We start from the raw sequence: 23,558 nt of genomic DNA, 5'->3' as shown, positions 1-23,558 counted from the left end.
CGCACATTTTCCATAACTTGTAGATGGGTAAAACTGGGGTCCGAACAGAGCAGAAGCGCTGAACTATAACCTGTAGGGAACAAAATATATGGTCTACACTTGGCATTTAGGTTACTCACTAATGGGTGGCACAAATTGCAATACAAAGGGAGGGGAATGGGCAGGGTATATGCAAATTAAAAACTCTAGTTTTTACTATAGTTAACATTACTTTTATTTGCTACAGTGTGTGTTTTTGCTGATTTAATACTGTAGTATTTACTATATTATTCTATAGTATACTACAACATTCTATAGTAAGTACTACACATGATCGAGGGATACTAATTTTTACAAGCATTTTGCTACATTATAAGCATTGCTACACCCCCAATAACATCTGCTAAATATGTGTATGCAACCATTACAGTTTGATTTGACTTGATTACTGCAGTGTGTTGTATTGTATACTACATTTTACTATAGAAAACGGTAGTATTTCTTTCATGTAGGAAGACACTGCAGCCACATCTGTATTTTTCCAGTGGCAGGACTCTTTGGTAGAACATAATGTAAGGAAGAGTGAACATGAGAAAGGCTTGTCTGAACCTACCCATACACTCCATGGTACATGGAGACATTTATGAAAGTGTAAATGGACATTTTCATTTATCTATGGAAGTGCACATGTGCTATATGTAACCCAAGAAGATGATCAAAACAAGTAAAAGTGCTTTGAAAGATTAGAACACAGAATACATTCCTGTGAGTCAGACTTAAAAGACTTGGACTGGAATTAATTAATTTGAGTGGTTATGAAGAGCCTCCTGAGTAGTTGTCAAGGGACAGTTTCTAGCAGTAATTACACTTTTTAAATAGTCATACCTGTAAATATGTCAGTGTGCAAACCAGTGAATAAATCAATGTAAATAGTGTAAATCAAAATTTTGCAACTATTAATATAAGTACCAATTTGATCTTTAAATATGTTGATTACCTAGGATGCTGGACCATGGATGTGACTTTCTTAACGCCACCTCTGGTGCATTTTGTTTTGAGTTGAAATTCTGTTGAACCTAGATTAGGACTCAGAGTATGTGACCACTTGTCACGCCCTGACCTTAGAGAGCCTTTTTTATTCTCTATTTGGTTAGGTCAGGGTGTGACTTGGGTGGGAAAATCTATGTGTTCTATTTCTTTGTTGGCCGGGTATGGTTCCAAATCAGAGGCAGCTGTCTATCGTTGTCTCTGATTGGGGATCATACTTAGGTAGCCTGTTTTCCACCTGAGTTTATGGGATCTTGTTTTTGTACAGTTACTGTGTAGCTTGCAGAACGTTCTGTTCATATACATATATATTTGTTGGTGTTCATCTAAATAAAGAAAGATATACGCTTACCACGCTGCACCTTGGTCTCATTCATCTAACGACGGACGTAACACCACTAGTGTTGGCCACAGACACATATCCAAACAGACTACTCTTTCCTTCCATGTCAGGGTAATGATAGGAGGCAGTGGCCTCTGGTAATGTCTTTCTCGTCCTTATACAAGTCAAGGGTGTTCACAATCACAGCATGGCCTCTATCTTTTGTTTTCCATTCTTCCTCGATTCTCTACATCAAAGCAACAAACACATAACAGTACAATAACAATAGACAAATGGGTCTCTACCCAAAGCTGTTGTAGCTCATGAGTCATGGCTTTGTTTCTGGCAACAAATGAAACAGCTTGATTAAGGCTTTCTTTTGCAGTTTCTTTCTTGGTCTTGATATTTTTCATAGCCTAATTAGGCCTCTTTGTCTGGTCTACAGGAATTCAAATGTTTTGATAGCAAACACTGCATGTGTTTGAATCAATACTTGTTAATTGGTAATTAAATGTGGCAACGCATGGTACCAATTGAAAATAAAAAAAATCCCAGACTTGTTAGACACTAATTTTCAATGACACAATATCAGCTTTGTTCAGACAAACTACAGTGGCGTTAACACTTTTTTTTAAACAAGATTTATTCAACTAAGCATTGTATTTCCTACTTAACTATAGTTGGCAGAAAATCCACTGACATTTACATTTTAGCAGACGCTCTTATCCAGAGCAACTTACAGTGAGTGCATCCATTTCCATACCTTTTTCATACTGGTCCACCGTGGGAATCAAACCCAGAACCCTGGCGTTGCAAGCACCATGCTCTACCAACTGAGCTACACGGGATGTGTAAAAGGGTTCTTCGGCTATCCCCATAGGATAACCCTTTTGGGTTACGTGTAGAAAGGGTTCTTCCTGGAACCCAAAAGGGTTCCTCTTGGAAAAAACTGTTGTTGGCAGAAAATCTACTGACCACAATGCTAGAGCTATAGTGCATCAAAAGGACAGTTGGAGGGACTATTTTCAGGTTGTTCTCTATCATCTAGGGTTGTGTGATCATGATGTTTGCTGATGACCTTTATCCTTCATAAAAGGAGAAAGTGAAGGGTGTCACTTACATGATAGACTGTTCTAGGTCTCTCCATGGAAACACAACCCTAGATGATGGAGAACAACCTGAAAATAGTCCCTCCATGGAAACATTTTCTGTTGGACATTCTTCCGCGCTGGCCTAGCAGTCTCTCTCTCTCTCTCATCTGATGAATTGATGTCCTCAGAATGTAGACTGTTATTACTGTTCTCATTCCAGTTTGTTTTCCTTGGCATAGGAGGCAAATAGTAGTTTTACAGATGTAAAGGGATAGGGAATGTGGCTTGATTGTGAAAGGGTGTTGTATAGTCTTGGTTGAGAACACGTGTGACACCATGTCCCTGTGTCTCCCTTTGGGACTTTGGTCAGGTGACAAGCTATTGAAGAGAGGACCCTACAGTGCATTCGGAAAGTATTCATTCCCTTTGACTTTTTCCACATTTTATTACGTTACAGCCTTATTCTAAAATGGATTTAATTGTTTTTCCCCCCCCTCACCAATCTACACACAATACACCATAATGAGTTTTTTTTGTTGCAAGTGTATTACAAATAAAGTTTTTTTATCATAAGTATTTAGACCCTTTACTCAGTACTTTGTTGAAGCACCTTTGGCAGCCCTTTACAGCCTCAAGTTGGTTGGGAGCGTCGCTGCAAAGCTATTTTCATGTCTCTCCAGAGGATGTTCGATTGGGTTCATGTCCGGGCTCTGGCTGGGCCACTCAAGGACATTCAGAGACTTGTCCTAAAGCCACTCCTGCGTTGTCTTGGCTGTGTGCTTAGGGTCATTGTCCTGTTGGAAGGTGAACCTTGACCCCAGTCTGAGGTCCTGAGCGCTCTGGATCAGGATTTCGTTAAGGATCTCTCCCTGTACTTTGCTCTTTTCATATTTCCGTCGATCCTGACTAGTCTCCCAGTACCTGCCGCTGAAAAACATCCCCACAGCATGATACTGCCATCACCATGCTTCACTGTAGGGATGGTGCCAGGTTTCCTCCAGACGTGACGCTTGGCAATCAGGCCAAAGAGGTCAATCTTGGTTTCATCAGACCAGAGAATCTTGTTTCTCATGTTCTTTAGGTGTCCCTTGGCAAACTCCAAATGGGCTGTCATGCCTTTTACTGAGGAGTTGCTTCCATCCGGCCACTCTACCATAAAGGCCTGATTGGTGGAGTGCTGCAGAGATGGTTGTCCTTCTGGAAGTTCTCCCATCTCCACAGAGGAACTCTGGAGCTCTGTCAGAGTGACCATCGGGTTCTTGGTCACCTCCCTGACCAAGGCCCTTCTCCCCCGATTGCTTAGTTTGGCTGGGCGGCCAGCTCTAGGAAGAGTCTTGGTGGTTCCAAACTTCTTCCATTTAAGAATGATGGAGGCCACTGTGTTCTTAGGGACTTTCAATGCTGCAGAAAATGTTTGGTACCCTTCCCCAAATCTGTGCCTCGACACAAATCTGTCTCGGACAAATCCTTTGACCTCATGGCTTGGTTTTTGCTCTTACATGCACTCTCAACTGTGGGACCTTATATAGTGTGCCTTTCCAAATCATGTCCAATCAATTGAATTTACCACAGGTGGACTCCAATCAATTTGTAGAAACATCTCGAGGATGATCAATGGAAACGGGATGCACCTGAGCTCAATTTTGAATCTCCTATCAAATAGTCTGAATAAGGTTTTGTTTTGTTGCTTTGTTATTATGGGGTATCTTGTGTAGCTTGATGAGGAAAAACATTCATCAATTTTAGAATAAGGCTGTAACGTAACAAAATGTGGAAAAAGTCGAGGAGTCTGAATACTTTCCGAATGCACTGTATGTACACACTTAGAAAAATTTGTTATTTGGCTTTCCCTATAGAAAGGGTTCTACATGGAACCCAAAAGGGTTCTACCTACAATCAAAAAGGGTTCTCCAATGGAGACAGCCGAAGAACCCTTTATCGTTCTAGATAGCACTTTTTTTTTTTTTAAGAGTGTATAGACTACACCAGTGTATTGTATTTCTGGGCCAACCATAAGCCTCTGTGGATTGTCCTTGGTCTTCACCCAAAGCTCCACATTGTTCCATATTCTGTCCTCTCTCTTTTCCTCCTGTCTTTCTCTCCCTTTGCTCATGTTTTACACTCATCATTTTCATGTCTAATACTACTAAAACAATCTATATACTTATATGTTCTTGTTCTAACAGGAAGTTTACTGTGCTTTTAAACTGGGTTAGTCAATTAAAATGTGGATTTCATGATGGGACACTAGTGTTATACTTCACGTTTTTCCAGTTTCAAATTTCAACCATAATCAAATAAACATCCTGCTTGGTATTGTAAATATGCATGTTCCCTGACCTTGAGTGGAATGACTGCGGTGCTGTGACCAATAGGTTGAGAGTGGACATCCTGTTCTGAGACACTTGTACACGCTGCGTGTTCAGCGAGTGCAAAGACAGACAGTAGAATCATGAACAAACAAGTATTTTTGTTGTTTCCTCATAGTATGGCCAATTACTGTTGAGTGGTCCATTCAAAAGAGAGCCATTGCTGCAATTAATCCCCACCGTGAACCAAACCACATTAAGTATATCCCAAAGTTAGAAATACAGCCACTCGCTCCTCGATATTATTTCCATGCTTGTGATTCCTCTTGCCATAGTTCACTGATGCTCACTGCCAACACCTCTCTTTGTCCCATATAGAACCATGTGGAGGATTCTAGCACTATGGCTTCCGGTGCTACTCCTGGGAGTTGAGGTGAGAGAGCGCGACTACTCTGTGTGTGTGTGTGTGTGTGTGTGATGTCTTTGTCATATTAGAAACTCAAAAGGGGCCCTTAAACATATCCAATAGGTGTGCCACTGTGAAGATGTGCTGGAATCAGAAGAGGTGCCTATCAACCCTGTGTCAACCACAGTGACCCGCAGCCAGATCCTCTCAGCTCAGTTTGAGTGCTACCTAAAGATTCTCCATGACCCACCACACAATGAAGATGGTGAGGCACTATACACATGCACCCCCCCACACACATGCACCTGTGGGGGCTCTAATAAAAACTATGATAAAAATATATTCACAAGTCACCAAATAGTTGATTTAAAACACACTGTTTTGCAATGAAGGTATACAGTAGCCTCAACAGCACTCTGTAGGGTAGCACCATGGTGTAGCTGGAGGACAGCTAGCCTCCATCCTCATCTGGGTACATTGACTTCAATACTAAACCTTGTAGGCGCATTGTTCTCACTCCCTTCCATAGACTTACACAGTAATTATGATGACTTCCGTAGGACGGCCTCCAACCTATCAGAGCTCTTGCAGCATGAACTGACATGTTGTCCATCCAATCAAAGGATCAGATAATTCATACAGTACTGAAAGCATAAGCTGCAACTAGCTAGCACTGCAGGGCACAATGTGTGGTGAGTAGTTGACTCAAAGAGAGCGAAAGACAATAGTTGAACAGTTTTGAACAAATTATTCCTTTATTCAAAAATGAAGGAAAAGCAGTAGAGAGAGAGCTAGTTATATTTTTTGTTCTTCTTAGTTTACCTTTCACTTACTTAGCTAGCTAATGCAGCAAATTTAGCCTACTCAACAACCTGACTTAAACAGAGAGGAATGCTATTAAAATGTTAGCTAGCTGGCCAAGGCTATCAAACACTGCAACGCAGTGGCAATTTTGTATTAATTTATTGCCACTGGGCCCCAACGGTGTAACTGCTGAACTGCTTGCTGTACACTGTACTGCGTGATGGTACACATGGATTGGGTTGTAGGTTTACTAACGCGTTAGTTCCGCTGTTGACTATGATGTTAGCTAATATGGTGACAACGATGTAGGTTGTGTAGAGGCAGGGTTGGGGAGTAACTGATTGCATGTCATCAGTTATTAAAAAGAAACTGTAATCAGTTACATTACCCTCAAAAATATTGTAATCAGATTGCATTACTTTTGAAAAACCTAGATTACTTTTAAATTCAGAAAGGATGTTAGTGAAAAAATAAAAATACATTATGATACCTTTGTTCTCTCAATAACATTCAATTCAGCATTGAAAAAAGGCACAAGTGAGAGACCAATGTGATGACACACTAAATGCGTTTGATGGATCCTTTTTACTTTACAGTAATCCAAAAGTAAAAAGGAAAAAATGTGAGTAATTACATTACTGAGTTTGGGTAATCCAAAAGCTATATTACTGATTACAATTGTGGACTGGTATCTAGTAACTAATGGATTACATTTAGAAATTATTATAATTATTTTTAATCCCAGCCCCCATCCCCTCAGGTCTTTTGCCTTTTTGTATGCCGTCATTGTAAATAAGAATTTGTTCTTAACGGACTTGCCTTGTTAAATCAATAAAGAATGCAACCCTTCCCAACCCTGTGTAGCAGTTACGGTTTGAAAGTAATCCGTTAGCATCCAGAACATTCCTAGTAATCCTATTTTATTTATGTAAAACAAATCCCCTGGGACAGACATGCTTGACCCATGCCGGATTCTGGAGCAATTGACATGTTTTTAATCTAGCCATTCTCTTGGGTATTATTCCTAAGGTGTGGAAGTTGGCCCTTTTTGTTCTCCCGCTCCACGAAGGTGGTGATCCCTGTGATCTTAATAATTATTGCCCGACCTCAAAACGTTCACGTCTAGCGACAATATTAGAACTCTTGGTAAATTCTCAAATGCGGTCCTTTTTAGAAAATGTATTCTGAATGCTCACCAGTCAGGCTTTAGGACAGGTCACAGCACCATCTCCCTGCTTCTCAAGTCTTAAATTACATAAACACACAAGACAGGAAAGAGCACTGCGCTGCCCTTTTTATTGATCTGTCGAAAGTATCCAATATAGTTTATCATGCACTTCTGCTACGGAGGCTATCCGAAGTTGGTCTAGACCAAGAGACCTGCGGCTAGTTAAAAAATGACCTGCACGACGGAAGTCAGTGTATATCTTTTGATGTTAAGTTAAGTTAAGTTAAGTCTAATTTTCTTAACATAACCAAAGGAGTGCCTAAAGGCTCAGTACTCGGCCCTTACTGTTCACTACTTACATTCATCATTTTGGTTTGTCCCCCAACAACAACAACTGGGGTTTACATCTCTGTGGATGACACAGTTACTTATTCCCGTCCCCTCAGTGCAGCAGGCCATTCACAACTTTCTGCTTGGCTTTGATTAAATTCAATCTTTAAATTAGTGCTAAAATGTTGATATAACAAAGTTTATATTTTTCTCCAGGTATCCTAAAGATCTGTATATGTATGTGTGTATATGTATGTATATACTGTGTATGTACATTAAAAGGAGTCCAAATTGAGCTAGGCCCCCATTATAATTATATAGGTATTTGATTGAAGCCAGCCTTTTATAAATCACACATTGATAAGCTGACAAAGTTGCGAGTATAGAAATAAATCCTGTCTCACTTTTGAAAATAGGAGGAAGACACTCCTCTTAGTAATTGACTATGGCGACACAATCTACATGCACCCGGCAGCCTGTTAAAACCTCTGGATTCAGTCTACTACTCAGCCTTGCGTTTTATCACTGGTGAGAATTCCGTACGCATCATGTCTCATATATTTCTGTTGGCTCGGAGTCTCTGACTAACAGAACACCACAACATTGGCTATTATTTGTATATAAAGCACTTCTCCAGGAACTCCCTTATTACCTCACCTCACTTCTAAATTGGAAATCTAGTAACTATAAAACTCGCTCTCAAGAATGGGTGGTACTAAAGGTTCCAGTGTCTCCTTTGAGTTAGGGAAGACAGCTTTCAGTTACTATGCTTCTCCGTCCTGGAATGACCTACAGGTCACTCTAAAACTTCATTATTTGGTCCCAAAAGGTGAATTCAGGGCTCTGATAAAAAAAATCTGACCAATGAAAACTGTACTTATTTTTGATTGACTGTATATAAACTCAGCAAAAAAAGAAATGTCCTCACTGTCAACTGTGCTTATTTTCAGCAAACTTAAAGTGTAAATATTTGTATGAACATAAGATTCAACAACTGAGACGTAAACTGAACAAGTTCCACAGACATGTGACTAACAGAAATGGAATAATGTGTCCCTGAACAAAGGCGGGGTAAAAATCAAAAGTAACAGTCAGTATCTGGTGTTGCCACCAGCTGCATTAAGTACTGCAGTGCATCTCCTCCTCATGGACTGCACCAGATTTGCCAGTTCTTGCTGTGAGATGTTACCCCACTCTTCCACCAAGGCACCTGCAAGTTCCCGCACATTTCTGGGGGGAATGGCCCTAGCCCTCACCCTCCGATCCAACAGGTCCCAGACGTGCTCAATGGGATTGAGATCCAGGCTCTTCGCTGGCCATGGCAGAACACTGACATGCCTGTCTTGCAGGAAATCACGCACGCACAGAACAAGCAGTATGGCTGGTGGCATTGTCATGCTGGAGGGTCATGTCAGGATGAGCCTGCAGGAAGAGTACCACTTGAGGGAGGAGGATGTCTTCCCTGTAACGGACAGCATTGAGATTGCCTATAATGACAAGCTCAGTCCGATGGTCTGGGGCAGTGTGTCACAGCATCATGACGGACCCTCTACCTCCAAATAGATCCCGCTCCAGAGTACAGGCCTCGGTGTAACGCTCATTCCATCGACGATAAACTCAAATTCAACCATCACCCCTGGTGAGACAAAACCGCGACTCGTCAGTGAAGAGCACTTTTTGCCAGTCCTGTCTGGTCCAGACAAGGTGGGTTTGTGCCCATAGGCGACGTTGTTGCCGGTGATGTCTGGTCAGGACCTGCCACGACCTATAACAGGCCTACAAGCCCTCAGTCCAGCCTCTCTCAGCCTATTGCGGACAGTCTGAGCAGTGATGGAGGGATTGTGCGTTCCTGGTGTAACTCGGGCAGTTGTTGTTGCCATCCTGTACCTGTCCCGCAGGTGTGATGTTCAGATGTACCGATCCTGTGCAGGTGTTGTTACACGTGGTATGCCACTGTGAGGACGATCAGCCCTCTGTCCTGTCTCCCTGTAGCTCTGTCTTAGGCGTCTCACAGTACGGACATTGCAATTTATTGCCCTGGCCACTAGTGCAGTCCTCATGCCTTCTTGCAGCATGCCTAAGGCACGTTCACGAAGATGAGCAGGGACCCTGGGTATCTTTCTTTTGGTGTTTTTCAGAGACAGTAGAAAGGCCTCTCTAGTGTCCTAATTTTTCATAACTGTGACCTTAATTGCCTACCGTCTGTAAGCTGTTAGTGTCTTAACGACTGTTCCACAGGTGCATGTTCATTAATTGTTTATGGTTCATTGAATATGCATGGGAAACAGTGTTTAAACCCTTTACAATGAAGATATGTGAAGTTATTTGTTTTTTTATGAATTATCTTTGAAAGACAGGGTCCTGAGTTTATTTGTTTCTACTGCCCTTTTGAAAGGAACGTAGTTTATTTGAAATGTTTTAACTGTAATTTTGTAGTGATCATGCTTGAATTGTTGCTCACCATTGGAAATGAAACCCTGGTCTCAATGGGTTCTCCTGGTTAAATACAGTCTAATAATCAAAATAAATGGCACTGACCGCCACTGACATGCAGCCACATACACACTCATCATAATAAGAGTGGAGGAGTAGTGCAGGTCAGGAGAAATAGGGAGAAGGGAAGTGACTACCCTCAGGTCTGAAAGGAGGGAAGTGTTCTTTGTCTCCAAGCTGCCCCTGTTACTGGAGCTCAGTAAATAACAGCCTTTGAAATGCTATTTTGCGCTCTATTTCCCTACATGCAACAACCTGGACACAGACTTCCTTGTATTGTTTACTAGGAATGTATTTAAAGTGATATGTGTGTTTGCATATGTAGCTGTTTCTCTCAGCTGTTTTAATGTACATTATTGATACAATATTCAATGTTTTATATCAATAATTTTTAAGGGACATTTTAGGTGTTTTGTTTCTCTGTTGGCTTTAAAGTCACATTCCCAGGAAATAAGAGACTGTTGTTTTCAGTTTGTCTTAGAAAACGACCCACACAGTATTTTAAAATGAGTGTGATAGTGTTATACCTAGATTATTAGTGTTCTTTGATCACTAATATAACTACCAGATGTCACTCTACCTGTATATGTTCATGATATAATACACAGTTCAGAGTTCACTAATGCAATGAACCTAAACTTTTTGAAACATGAAATGGTTGCAGTACTATAATACACTGCAAACAGCTGCTCCTCCCTCTTTGCCCCCTACAGGCACATTCTGTAACCGCACATGGGACGGCTGGCTGTGTTGGAGTGACTCTGCCCCTGGCACGGCCATGCAGCTCTGCCCTGATTACTTCCAGGACTTTGACCCCTCGGGTGAGCCAGCCAGTCAGCCACACATCTCATTCAATCACAATTCAACTGACTTGATCTTTACTGATGATGCCCTACCTGAAATGTTTTGTGACATCCATACTCTCCCTGTGTCCATTCAAACAGAGAAAGCGACCAAAGTGTGCAACTTGGATGGACAGTGGTTTCGTCACCCTGAGAGCAACCGTATTTGGTCCAATTACACCCAGTGTCAGATGTACACCAAGGATAAACTGATGGTATACTTTTAAGCCAAGTAGTTTATCAATTCTGACAGTGGCTAAACCATTTTTATTAGAGTCAATTTAGTGATTGTTGTTGTCAACGTCTCTATTGTGTCCACTTAGTTAAAGAAGTGAATTAATGCTTCCTGTTGCGTCCTCGTTCCCTTCTTGCCCAGTTTGCTTTCAGCTTGTACTACTTGGCCATTGTGGGACATGGATTGTCTGTGGTATCCCTCATCATCTCACTCTGCATCTTCTCCTACTTTAAGTAAGTCATTCATGGTTTCCTCCATGGACCAATTGAGGCAGATATTCAGAGCACAACAGTAGACTGTCACATTAGTGTACTTTTTCACTTTACATCCTTGCATCAAAGTGATTCTGTTGGTGTTTCTCTTCCTGCACACGAGCCCTCTATTCTAAAACAGAGGTATTTGGCTCTAACTACACACTGAGCCCTTTATTCTAAAACAGAGGTATTTGGTTCTAACTACACACTGAGCCCTCTATTCTAAAACAGAGGTATTTGGCTCTAACTACACACTGGGCCCTTTATTCTAAAATGGAGGTATTTGGCTCTAACTACACACTGAGCCCTTTATTCTAAAACAGAGGTATTTGGTTCTAACTACACACTGAGCCCTTTATTCTAAAATGGAGGTATTTGGCTCTAACTACACACTGAGCCCTTTATTCTAAAACAGAGGTATTTGGTTCTAACTACACACTGAGCCCTTTATTCTAAAACAGAGGTATTTGGTTCTAACTACACACTGAGCCCTTTATTCTAAAACAGAGGTATTTGGTTCTAACTACACACTGAGCCCTCTGTTTTAGAATAGATGTATTTGGTTCTTCCTACATTGCCAACTTGAATTCACAACATTTGACTACTAGTGCTACACCATAAAGTGAAAAATAAGATTACCACACCACTTGTTTCTTGAGTTGTGTCCCTCTGTTCTAATCCTACCATTAGGAGTCTGAGCTGCCAGAGGATCTCCCTCCATAAGAACATGTTCCTGTCCTTTATCTTCAACTCCATCTGCACCGTCATCTGGATCTCTGCTGTAGCCAAAAACCAGCAGCTGGGAGCCAGCTACCCTGTAAGTAATGTACACCTCTGTCATTAGGGGGATTACTCTGAACATGAATAGCTACTGGTTGAACTCATGAAGTTGGTGAAGATGCAATTTTGAGGTGCTACACTCCACAATGTGTGGCAATGAGTGACAGTGACAACTTCAGAAAGTTGTCCCTGTGCTGTTCTCAGATTGGATGCAAGATCCTGACAGTCCTGAACCAGTATACATTTGGCTCCAACTACTTCTGGATGCTGTGTGAGGGGATCTACCTGCACACTCTCATCGTCGTTTCTGTGTTTGTGGGAGAGCAGCAGCTGGGCTGGTATTATGTCCTTGGTTGGGGTGAGTGACTGACTGCATCTTTGTCACACTGCTGTTCCCCTAGCACAATGTTGAATATGTCTTCTATGCTTTCATATCTCTATATTATGCATCATGTCATCTAAGAAGGCCTTATGGAAGCTCATGACAGTCTTGGGCTGCAGTCCAAACACTTTCATTTTACCACCTCAGCCCTTGCGCTTGCCACTTTCCCTTGGGAGAATCCCCGTCGAAACCAGATGCAGTTTGATTGCCGACATAAGTGGAGGTTAAATTCACAAACGTTGCCCCCTCGGCCCTCGATTTAGCTTGAGGGAGCGAGTGAAGGAGTTTAATCACTTGTGGGGTTGACATGTGACTACAAAATGTAGCTATGTGTCAAACTCCGGTGCCCACGAAGTGTCAAATTTAATCAACAAAATTATTAAGCTCGGTTGCTAAAAATATATATACAGATGATATTGTGACCTGTAGCACTCACTTCTGTAGCCTTGAAGTGCTTTGAAAGGCTGGTCATGGCTCACATCGACACCATTATCCCAGAAACCCTAGACCCATTCCAATTTGCATACCGCCCCAACAGATCCACAGATGACGCAATCTCTATTGCACTGTCCTTTCCCACCTGGACAAAAGGAACACCTACGTGAGAATGCTAATCATTGACTACAGCTCAGCGTTCAACACAATAGTGCCCTCAAAGCTCATCACTAAGCTAAGGACCCTGGGACCAAACGCCTCCCTCTGCAACTGGATCCTGGGCTTCCTGACGGGCAGCCCCCAGGTGGTTAGGGTAGGCAACAACAAATCTGACACGCTGATCCTCAACACGGGGGCCCCTCAGGGGTGTGTGCTAAGTCCACTCCTGTACTCCCTGTTCGCCAAGCACGACTTCAACACCATCAAGTTTGCCGATGACACAACAGTGGTAGTCCTGATCACCGTCAACGACGAGACAGCCTATAGGGAGGAGGTCAGAGACCTGGCAGTGTGGTGCCAGGATAACAACCTCTCCCTCAATGTGATCAAGACAAAGGAGATGATCATGGACTACATCGACAGGGCTGTAGTGGAGCAGGTTGAGAGCTTGAAGTTACTTGGTGTCCACATCACCAACACATCACCAACAAACTATCATGGTCCAAACGCTCCAAGACAGTCGTGTAGAGGGCACAACAATGCCAGGAGACTGAAAAGATTTTGCATGGGTCCTCAGATCCTCAAATTCTACAGCTGCACCATTGATAGCATCCGGACTAGTTGCGTCACTGCCTGGTATGGCAACTGCTGTATACCTGTTGTATTCGGGCATGTGACAAATACAATTTGATTTGATTTGAGCATTGGCAAATGGGAATAACGCTCAAATTGGCTTAGGCTCCTCACTATGAGACTATAAAGTGTAGCTAGCTTCATAAAACTATAAACCTAGCTAGCCAGCTATGGGTAACTGTAGCTAGCTACCTGACATGGGTGCTAGCTAGTTATGTTAGCTTGCTAGCTACATTCACCTTTATTTAACCAGGTAGGCTAGTTGAGAACCAGTTCTCATTTGCAACTGCGACCTGGCCAAGATAAAGCATAGCAATTCGACACATACAACAACACATAGTCAATAATACAGTAGAACAAAAGAAAACAAAAAGTCTATATACAGTGAGTGCAAATGAGGTAAGATAAGGGAGGTAAGGCAATACATAGGCCATGGTGGTGAAGTAATTACATTATAGCAATTAAAACACGAATGGTAGATGTGCAGAAGATGAATGTGCAGGTAGAGATACTGGGGTGCAAAGGAGCAAGATAAATAAATACAGTATGGGGATGAGGTAGGTAGATGGGCTGTTTACAGATGGGCTATGTACAGGTGCAGTAATCTGTGATTAATAGCTTTAAGTTGGTTGTTTTTAAGCTCAACTTCAAGATTGTCACCAAGGACATTGCCTCTCTCCCTCGCTTGGGCAAGGGACATTTAAGGTACACTCCGATGTGACGATGTAAAACGTCATTCAAGGGCTGAGGGTTTAGGGCTGAGGGCTGTCTACTTTGCGTTTGAACTGCAGCCATGGACTCCTCTGTCTTTCTTCCAGGCTTCCCCATCATTCCTGCCATTACACATGCTGTGGCCCGCGGGGTCTTCTATGATGACAGGTAATGTGTCAGCTCCTCCCTCTGAATAATATGCTACTGTGCACAATAGTAGCAGAGGTTGACAGTGCACTGCATGCTACATTAGTACGCTGCATCCTGTCAGTTACAATACTTATGTCCCAGTAAAGCTCAGGATCTTATTTTACTGTCTCAGTTGAGTTTAGCCTCGTCTCTCCTTGTCTCCCAGATGCTGGATCAGTTCCGACACACACCTGCTCTACATCATCCATGGTCCTTTCCAAGCTGCCCTGCTTGTGAGTCTGCACTACCAAAACAAAAAATAGAAACCAAAGTGGACAATGTGCTCAAACTCGACCCCTCCTCTGCTTCCCTCTGGCTGTTTCCAGGTGAACCTGTTCTTCCTACTCAACATAGTGCGTGTGCTGATCACCAAGCTGCAGGTGACCCACAGTGCACAGTCCAATGCCTATATGAAGGCTGTGCGAGCCACTCTAATCCTGATACCTCTGCTGGGAGCCCAGTTCATCCTGGTTCCTTGGAGGCCAGAGGGACATAAGGCCAGGGCCATCTATGAGTTCATCATGAACATCTTCACACATTTCCAGGTATGGGTGTTTTTTTATTAAAAGCAAATCTGAACCTTTCAACACAATATCCACAAGTGATATAAGGCCATTACAGAATGTTTAATCTGGAGGAATATTCACTGAATAATTATTCCTTTATAGGGACTCCTGGTTGCAATTATATTCTGCTTTTGCAATGCAGAGGTAAGTGTCAGTATTTCTTAAATAGCTGATGATTCCGCTCAGTCTCTTTTCATTTAGAAGTAGAATCATTGTCATTCAGGAATTCTCTATATTTGTTTGCCAGTATTTACTGATAAGGTTCAAGCTCGCATTTTATGTTGCTCTTAAACCACTCTGTCTTTGGTTCCACAGGTGCAGGCATGTCTTAGAAGGAAATGGGCCCAGACCAAGCTGGTGTGGAAATGGACAGATTCCTACTCCCACTACAACACCAACTCCTCTGTGACCGAGACGAGTCGCGCTACAGTCAGCCTGGAGCTCACTGCTTCTGAGGAGGACACCATCATTAAGCCAGGTGGCAGTGTGCACTACCGAGCCAATGGACAGAGCAACGGCAAGCGCTGCACCAATAGGGAGATGGATACGCCAAGGATCCTGGAGACCACTGACATCTGAGAGCATTGCATTGTCCCTTCCCATAGGCGTCATCACATAATGCTGGTCACAAACAGGCTCACTTAGCTCACAGCGTGGCCACAGACAATTGGTCAGAGCAGAAAAAGAGGATCACACACACACACACACACACGGTAAGAATATACGCACAAATGTGTACAAGATACACATGCAAGCACAAACACACAACACAGACAAAGACACATACACACACATTTGATAATGAATGAGCAGTTTACAGGGTCCAGTTGAAACCTTGCAGACAAGTATTCGCCCCAGATGTATATACATTTTACTGTAGCTTCTCACTGTTGCTCATGTTGGCCTTAAGGAACAAATCCAGTGATGCAAGGACCCAATGAAGGTGGCTATCTCTGGTCATGTTTGATCTTGTCCTTCAATGCGAATTAGTGTCTGATGTAATAATTTTCTGTAGGCCTATTGTACCATTTGTACAGTATATAAGCACTCTTATATTTGATGAGTATTAAACTCTGACACTACTTTTATATTATTAAAATTAGGATCTGTCTTTTTGATGTCACTTTTTAATGATGTGGAACTTATTATTTAAATGTGTGTTGCATAAGCTTGCCTTTTTAGAACCATGAAATTACTTGGCATAGTTCTGACTGCTGAATGTTGAGTTCTCAGAGGCAAGGAAGATGACTGACAGTGAATAAGGCATACAACACAATGAGGAAAAGTGTGTCTGTGCTTTGACACTCTAATGGAAGAACCTATTATTCAGTGATGTGGGGTTGCCCTATGTCTGACAACACCCAAAAGTCACTTTTTTATCCAGTGTTATTTTCTTACGGTTTTACAGTCTTGTTTATTGAGTTGCTTTTCACAATATGAAAAATCTAAGGATACATGTATTATACCACTGAGCTGCAGTTGAACTATTTATACATACATACATACATACATACATACATGTGTGTGTAGTGGGGAGAATTTGCAATGCTGCAGTTTATGAAAAACATTCCACTTTGACTTCAGAATAAATGCCTAACTGAATAACACTACTTTATAAACGTGTTTATTTGTGTAACAATGGTATTAAAATAAACTTTTATAATTTAGGTTTTTGCTTGTTATTTTCTATTTAACTATTACTTTTTTGTAATGTAGATCTGACTCACTCAGAATGTGATATCTTCAAAGGCAGAGGTATTAAAAGAAAGACCACCAGGAGGGAAAAGCTTTTGTTAAACTGACTCACTCACTCTACTTAATCTTACAAATCGGAAGAGGGAATTTATTGCAAACCATTAAGATCACTATTAATAAAGGGGGATGGTATTTTTTTCCAGACTCTTTTCATCGTATGTGCCGGTGGACAGGGCCTGTTTCAATCCTGTCTTGCTGGAAATGAAAATGACCTTTTATGGGCTGATGGTGTTACTGCTCGGTGGCCTAGTTTAATTAGATGTCATTTTTTAAATTATTGCGAGAAGCTTTAAGTGATCACATGAACCTAACAAATAATGCTGACCTAAATTGAATGTAGGCCTAATGGCGAATTCCTTTGGTACGCCATTGGCACAGGTTCATGAGGCGTCCACATATATATGGCTAATTGGCTTTCCCAACAGGTCTTTAGTTGGGGGATGTTACTATTTATTGCAGGTAGACAAGTAAAGTGCAACTTTGCGTAATAAATAGGCCTACCGTAGGTTCCAACATGAAGATGGTGCTCTACACAAGCATTTTCCTGTGAGAAGTGTATGCTCTCTCCTCCCACCTGTGTTGCGTTCAGAACGACAGAACGGTGTGCAACATTGAATTCAACATGAATGGTACTGTAGTGAACAACCAGTTGAAAAACATTGTAATTACGGTGGCTAAGGTTGCAAATTTTTGAAGTTTACCAGTAAGCTACCAGAATTGTGGTCTCTTTCAAGGATTTTATGTAATCACAAGACATCTAGTGCCCTTTTTGGGTACTTCAAATTATCACAGGTGTCTAATCATGTCTGGCCTACTGTGTGGCCTTATCACATGTAAAAGCATTAAATAGTACCCTCAAAACACCAGTCTCAACGTCAACAGTGAAGAGGCGACACCGGGATGCTGGCCTTCTAAGCAGAGTTACTCTGTCCAGTGTCTGTATTCTATTGCCCATCTTAATCTTTTATTTTTATTGGCCAGTCTGAGATATGGCTTTTTCTTTGCCCCTCTGCGTAGAAGGCCAGCATCCCGGTGTCGCCTCTTCACTGTTGACGTTGAGACTGGTGTTTTGAGGGTACTATTTAATGAAGCTGCCAGTTGAGGACTTGTGATGCGTCTCTTTCTCAAACTAGACACTCTAATGTACTTGACCACTTGCTCAGTTGTGCCCACCACTCCTCTTTCTATTCTGGTTAGAGCCAGTTTGAGCTGTTCTGTGAAGGGAGTAGTACACAGCGTTGTACGAGATCTTCAGTTTCTTGGCAATTTCTCACAAGGAATAACCTTAATTTATCAGAAGAAGAATAGACTGACAAGTTTCAGAAGAAATTTCTGAGTTTCTGGCCATTTTGAGCCTGTAATCGAACCCACAAATGCTGATGCTCTAGATACTCAACTAGTCTAATAAAGGCCAGTTTTATTGCTTCTTTAATCATCACAACAGTTTTCAGCTGTGCTAACATAATTGCAAAATAGTTTTCTAATGATCAATTAGCCTTTTAAAATGCTAAACTTGGATTAGCTAACACAATGTGCCATTGGAACACAGGAGTGATGGTTGCTGATAATACGCCTATGAAGATATCCTTTTTCTTTCTTTATCTGCCGTTTCCAGCTACAATAGTCATTTACAACATGAACGTCTACACTGTATTTCTGATCAATTTGATATTTTAATGGACAAATTTTTTTTTCTTTCAAGTAAAAAAAACAAGTACATTTCTAAGTGACCCCAACATTTGAAGGGCAGTGTGTGTAGATATATATTCTTTTTGACACCAAAGTCCCTTATACTACTCACCACTGCGACCTGTATGCGCTCGTTGGCTGGCCCTCGCTTCATATTCGTCGCCAAACCCACTGGCTCCAGGTCATCTATAAGTCTGTGCTAGGTAAAGCCCTGCCTTATCTCAGCTCACTGGTCACCATAGCAGCACCCACCCGTAGCACGCGCTCCAGCAGGTGGTCACCCCCAAAGCCAATTCCTCCTTTGGCCGCCTTTCCTTCCAGTTCTCTGCTGCCAATGACTGGAACGAACTGCAAAAATCACTGAAGCTCGAGACTCATATCTCCCTCACTAACTTTAAGCACCAGCTGTCAGAGAAGCTCACAGATCACTGCACCTGTACATAGCCCATCTGTAAATAGCCCATCCAACTACCTCATCCCCCTACTGTTATTTATTTATTTTGCTCCTTTGCACCCCAGTATCTTATCTCTACTTGCACACTCATCTTCTGCACATCTATCACTCCAGTGTTTTATTGCTAAATTGTAATTATTTCGCCACTATGGCCTATTTATTGCCTTACCTTCCTTATCCTACCTCATTTGCACACACTGTATATATCTTTTTTCGATTGTATTATTGACTGTATGTCAATTGACTGTTTGTTTTTTCCATGTGTAATTCTGTGTTGTTTGTGTCGCACTGCTTTGCTTTATCTTGGCCAGGTCGCAGTTGTAAATGAGAACTTGTTCTCAACTAGCCTACCTGGTTAAATAAAAGTGAAATAAAATAAAAAATATATAATTGTTAATTATTTTATTATGTCAACAAATGTATTTGTTGTCAATGTTTTGGAGTCAAACTGGTGGCAGTTGTGAAGAAAGTAAATAGTTGGAAAAGTTGCAGAGTTAATTGAATGTTTATGCTATTGTTGATTGGACAGTTTTTTTAATTAATTTGGCTATTTTCTCTTGAACCATATGGTATCTGATAGAAACTCAGGGACAATATTGACACATAAATTAATACTATATATGAATACATACAGCTTGGGTGAAGGCCTTGTCTGCGTTAGCATTGGACCCAACACAGAACCTTCGACATTGGAAACAAAATGTCGCATCTGCAGCAACCGAGCATTGCAGCCACTCTCTTCCTATGACCAGTTGTTATTACTTGAACACAAAAAACATTTCCCATGTCGAAAGTTCTGTGTTGGGTGCAATGTTAACGCAGACAAGGCCTTCACCCAAGCTGGGTATTCTAACTGGAAGCATGTGATTGATTGTACCAAAGGATTCGCTAGGCATGGATCAAGCAAGGAGCATTTGAAAGACAAGGAACTAGCCAAGGTGTTTAGCGTCATACCCTACAATGCAACATACAAGTCACACGATATTCAAAATGAAATCATAGGGCTCATGAGTGGGGCGTCCACAGCTACATGTGAGAACTCATTTTCCACCTTAACACCCCCACACCATTACACCTCCTCCTCCATGATTCACGGTGAGAACCACACGTGCGAAGATCATCCATTCACCTACTATGTGTCTCACAAAGACACAGAGGTTGGAAGAAAAAAATCTCAAATTTGGACTCATAAGATTAAAGGACAGATTTCCACCGGTTTAATGTCCATTACTCGTGTTTCTTGGCCCAAGCAAGTCTATTCTTATTATTGGTGTCCTTTAGTAGTGGTTTCTTTGCAGCAATTCGACCATGAAGGCCTGATTCACGCAATCTCCTCTGAACAGTTGATGTTGAGGTGTGTCTGTTACTTGAACTCTGTGAAGCATTTATTTGGGCTGCAATCTGAGGTGCAGTTAACTCTTATTAACTTATCCTCTGCAGCAGAGGTAACTCTGGGTCTTCCTTTCCTATGGCGGTCCTCATGAGAGCTGGTTTCATCATAGCGCTTGATGGTTTTTGCGACTGCACTTCAAGAAACTTTCAAAGTTCTTGAAATCTTCTGTATTGACTGACCTTCATGTCTTAAAGTAATGATGGACTGTCGTTTCTCTTTGCTTATTTGAGCTGTTCTTGCCCTAATATGGACTTGGTCTTTAAACAAATACGTTGTCACAACAAAACAGACTGGCTCAAATGCATTATGGAAAGAAATTCCACAAATTAACTTTTAACAAGGCACACCTGTTAATTGAAATGCATTGCAGGTGACTAGCTCATGAAGCTGGTTGAGAGAATGCCAAGAGTGTGCAAAGCTGTTGTAACGGCAGCCTTCCTCCTCTTCGTCTGAAGAGGAGGTGTAGCAGGGATCGGACCAAGACGCAGCGTAGTTCGTGTTCAACATGTTTAATAAAAGACGAAGCGTGAACACTACACAAATACAAAATAACGTGGCAAAACCGAAACAGTCCTATCTGGTGCAGAGAACACAGAGACAGAAGACAACCACCCACAAACCCCAACACAAAACAAGCTACCTAAATATGGTTCCCAATCAGAGACAATGACCAACACCTGCCTCTGATTGAGAACCATATCAGGCCATACATAGAAACGGACAAACTAGACACACAACATAGAATGCCCACCCAGCTCACGTCCTGACCAACACTAAAACAAGGAAAACACAAAAGAACTATGGTCAGAACATGACAGCTGTCATCAAGGCAAACGGTGGCTACTTTGAAGAATCTGAAATATAAAATATATTTTGATTTGTTATAACACTTTTTTAGTTACTACATGATTCCATATGTGTTATTTCATAGTTTTGATGTCTTCAGTATTATTTTACAATGTAGAAAATAGCAAAAATAAAGAAAAATCCTTGAATGTGTAGGTGTGTCCAAACTTTTGACTGGTACTGTATATTTATTTTACTAAGTTTCACTACCCAAAAAGCTGTTGAAGAACAGTGCACACTATTTTGGGGAAATCTATCATTCAGTACAAACCGTCACGCAATGTAGTGTAGTGACCTTAATCAATCACCTAGCAACCTCATCAAGAGGTTCTGTCCTCTTGGGGGTTGGCTTCACAGTCGCTGGACACGGAAATGTGTTCAGTAGAAATAAATATACACAATATGTAGAAACCAGCTCCTCCTTCACCAGGGACCGACTAGCCAGCAGATCTGACCCACTGCTTAACGCTTTACTAGGGTCGGACAGGCTTCCTGTGTAGATTATGAGACAATTTATGCTTAATCCGGAAATGTGGTCGTAGACTCCATATGGAGGGTGTGACGCAATTCCTGAGCCTCCGGAGGCACGCAGAGGCCAAATTGAGCCCCGTACCGCATCGCTGTGGGCCTCGGAAATGTTGTAACAATGCGGAGGGCTCAGTATAGGTTGGTTGACAGTAGATGGGGGCGGGAGGTCCTGTATAAACACAAACTCACTTCATTGGAAACTTCCTTCACAACAGTTCTGCTAACAGCTCTGTGCTGCTCTTCGAAGCGCAATAAGTATGAATGTCCTGACTTCTGCAGAGGTCGTATAACTGTAAATGCTGCACGTCCAATGTAGACAATGGATAGACCGTGCAGCGCCTTTAAGACATGTGGAGCCAGCGCAAGATATGTCTCGGAAAACATTCCTCAATCCAGGGATGGGAAATGCATTGTACTCTGAATTGTCTGATTATCCAAACTGTTGCACTGAGAAGATTGAACAAATGTGCTGTCATTCAATCTTCTTGGTGTAACAATTGGAATAATGGGACAATTCAAAAGTATCAAATCAAATCAAATATATTTATATAGCCCTTCTTACATCAGCTGATATCTCAAAGCGCTGTACAGAAACCCAGCCTAAAACCCCAAACAGCAAGCAATGCAGGTGTAGAAGCACGGTGGCTAGGAAAAACTCCCTAGAAAGGCCAAACCTAGGAAGAAACCTAGAGAGGAACCAGGCTATGAGGGGTGGCCAGTCCTCTTCTGGCTGTGCCGGGTGGAGATTATAACAGAACATGGCCAAGATGTTCAAATGTTCAAAAATAACCAGCATGGTCAAATAATAATAATCACAGTAGTTGTCGAGGGTGCAGCAAGTCAGCACCTCAGGAGTAAATGTCAGTTGGCTTTTCATAGCCGATTATTAAGAGTATCTCTACCGCTCCCGCAGTCTCTAGAGAGTTGAAAACAGCAGGTCTGGGACAGGTAGCACGTCCGGTGAACTGTTCAGGGTTCCATTGCCGCGGGCAGAACAGTTGGAACTGGAGCAGCAGCACGGCCAGGTGGACTGGGGACAGCAAGGAGTCATCATGCCAGGTAGTCCTGAGGCATGGTCCTAGGGCTCAGGTCCTCTGAGAGAGAGAAAGAAAGGGAGAATTAGAGAGAGCATACTTAAATTCACACAGGACACCGGATAAGACAGGAGAAGTACTCCAGATATAACAAACTGACCCTAGCCCCCTGACACATAAACTACTGCAGCATAAATACTGGAGGCTGAGACAGTACAATGCATTTCTCATCCCTGGATTGAGATATTTTTTCCGAGACATATTCCGCGCCAGCTCCGTGGTGTCTTAATCTACACAGGAAGCTTGTCCAACCCTAATGCAGCTGTAAGCAAGCGGGTTGGATCTGTTGACTAGGGACTGATCTAGAGCAGATAAGATGCTTCGGCCCACCACCGGTAATATCAGAACTCTGGGTGACATTATAAGGTCCTACCGAGATTTGAACTCGGATCACTGGATTCAAACTCCAAAGTTCTATCCATTACACACTAGGAATGGATGACAACATGGCAGCTGAATTTAAGTTAATAAAAGATGGTCACAGCAACATTCTATTTCCTGTATTAAGAACAAAACTACTCTACTGTTTGACATTTTTGATTCACCTGAGTAGTATTAAGTTCAAAGCAATGATGTGCAGTAGCTCAACAGCGGTTAGCCATCAGAACCCGCTTGGTTACAGCTGCACTCGGGTCAGACAGTCGTTTAATCTTCTTGGTGTAAC

The 23,558-nt window shown here is 42.0% G+C and overlaps 1 protein-coding gene across 1 annotated transcript in view; it reads left to right on the top strand.

Moving 5' to 3' along the window:
- LOC129829970 (calcitonin gene-related peptide type 1 receptor-like) overlaps positions 1 to 16,795 on the top strand; it is a 31,537-nt gene extending 14,742 nt beyond the window's left edge. Inside the window, exons 2-13 of the mRNA XM_055892043.1 lie at positions 5,127 to 5,181; positions 5,278 to 5,419; positions 10,663 to 10,770; positions 10,894 to 11,006; positions 11,168 to 11,259; positions 11,971 to 12,097; positions 12,265 to 12,418; positions 14,488 to 14,548; positions 14,736 to 14,802; positions 14,896 to 15,114; positions 15,238 to 15,279; positions 15,451 to 16,795. Coding sequence (XP_055748018.1) covers positions 5,131 to 5,181; positions 5,278 to 5,419; positions 10,663 to 10,770; positions 10,894 to 11,006; positions 11,168 to 11,259; positions 11,971 to 12,097; positions 12,265 to 12,418; positions 14,488 to 14,548; positions 14,736 to 14,802; positions 14,896 to 15,114; positions 15,238 to 15,279; positions 15,451 to 15,714 — 1,440 coding nt within the window. The 5' untranslated portion in view covers positions 5,127 to 5,130 and the 3' untranslated portion in view covers positions 15,715 to 16,795. The remainder of the gene's footprint in view (positions 1 to 5,126; positions 5,182 to 5,277; positions 5,420 to 10,662; positions 10,771 to 10,893; positions 11,007 to 11,167; positions 11,260 to 11,970; positions 12,098 to 12,264; positions 12,419 to 14,487; positions 14,549 to 14,735; positions 14,803 to 14,895; positions 15,115 to 15,237; positions 15,280 to 15,450) is intronic.
- The last annotated feature ends 6,763 nt before the right edge of the window (positions 16,796 to 23,558 follow it).

This window comes from Salvelinus fontinalis, chromosome 31, assembly GCF_029448725.1.
Source record: "Salvelinus fontinalis isolate EN_2023a chromosome 31, ASM2944872v1, whole genome shotgun sequence".
Lineage (NCBI taxonomy): Eukaryota > Metazoa > Chordata > Actinopteri > Salmoniformes > Salmonidae > Salvelinus > Salvelinus fontinalis.
The sequence above is the reverse complement of the archived record's forward strand: the minus strand, read 5'-3'. Positions and strand labels throughout refer to the sequence as shown.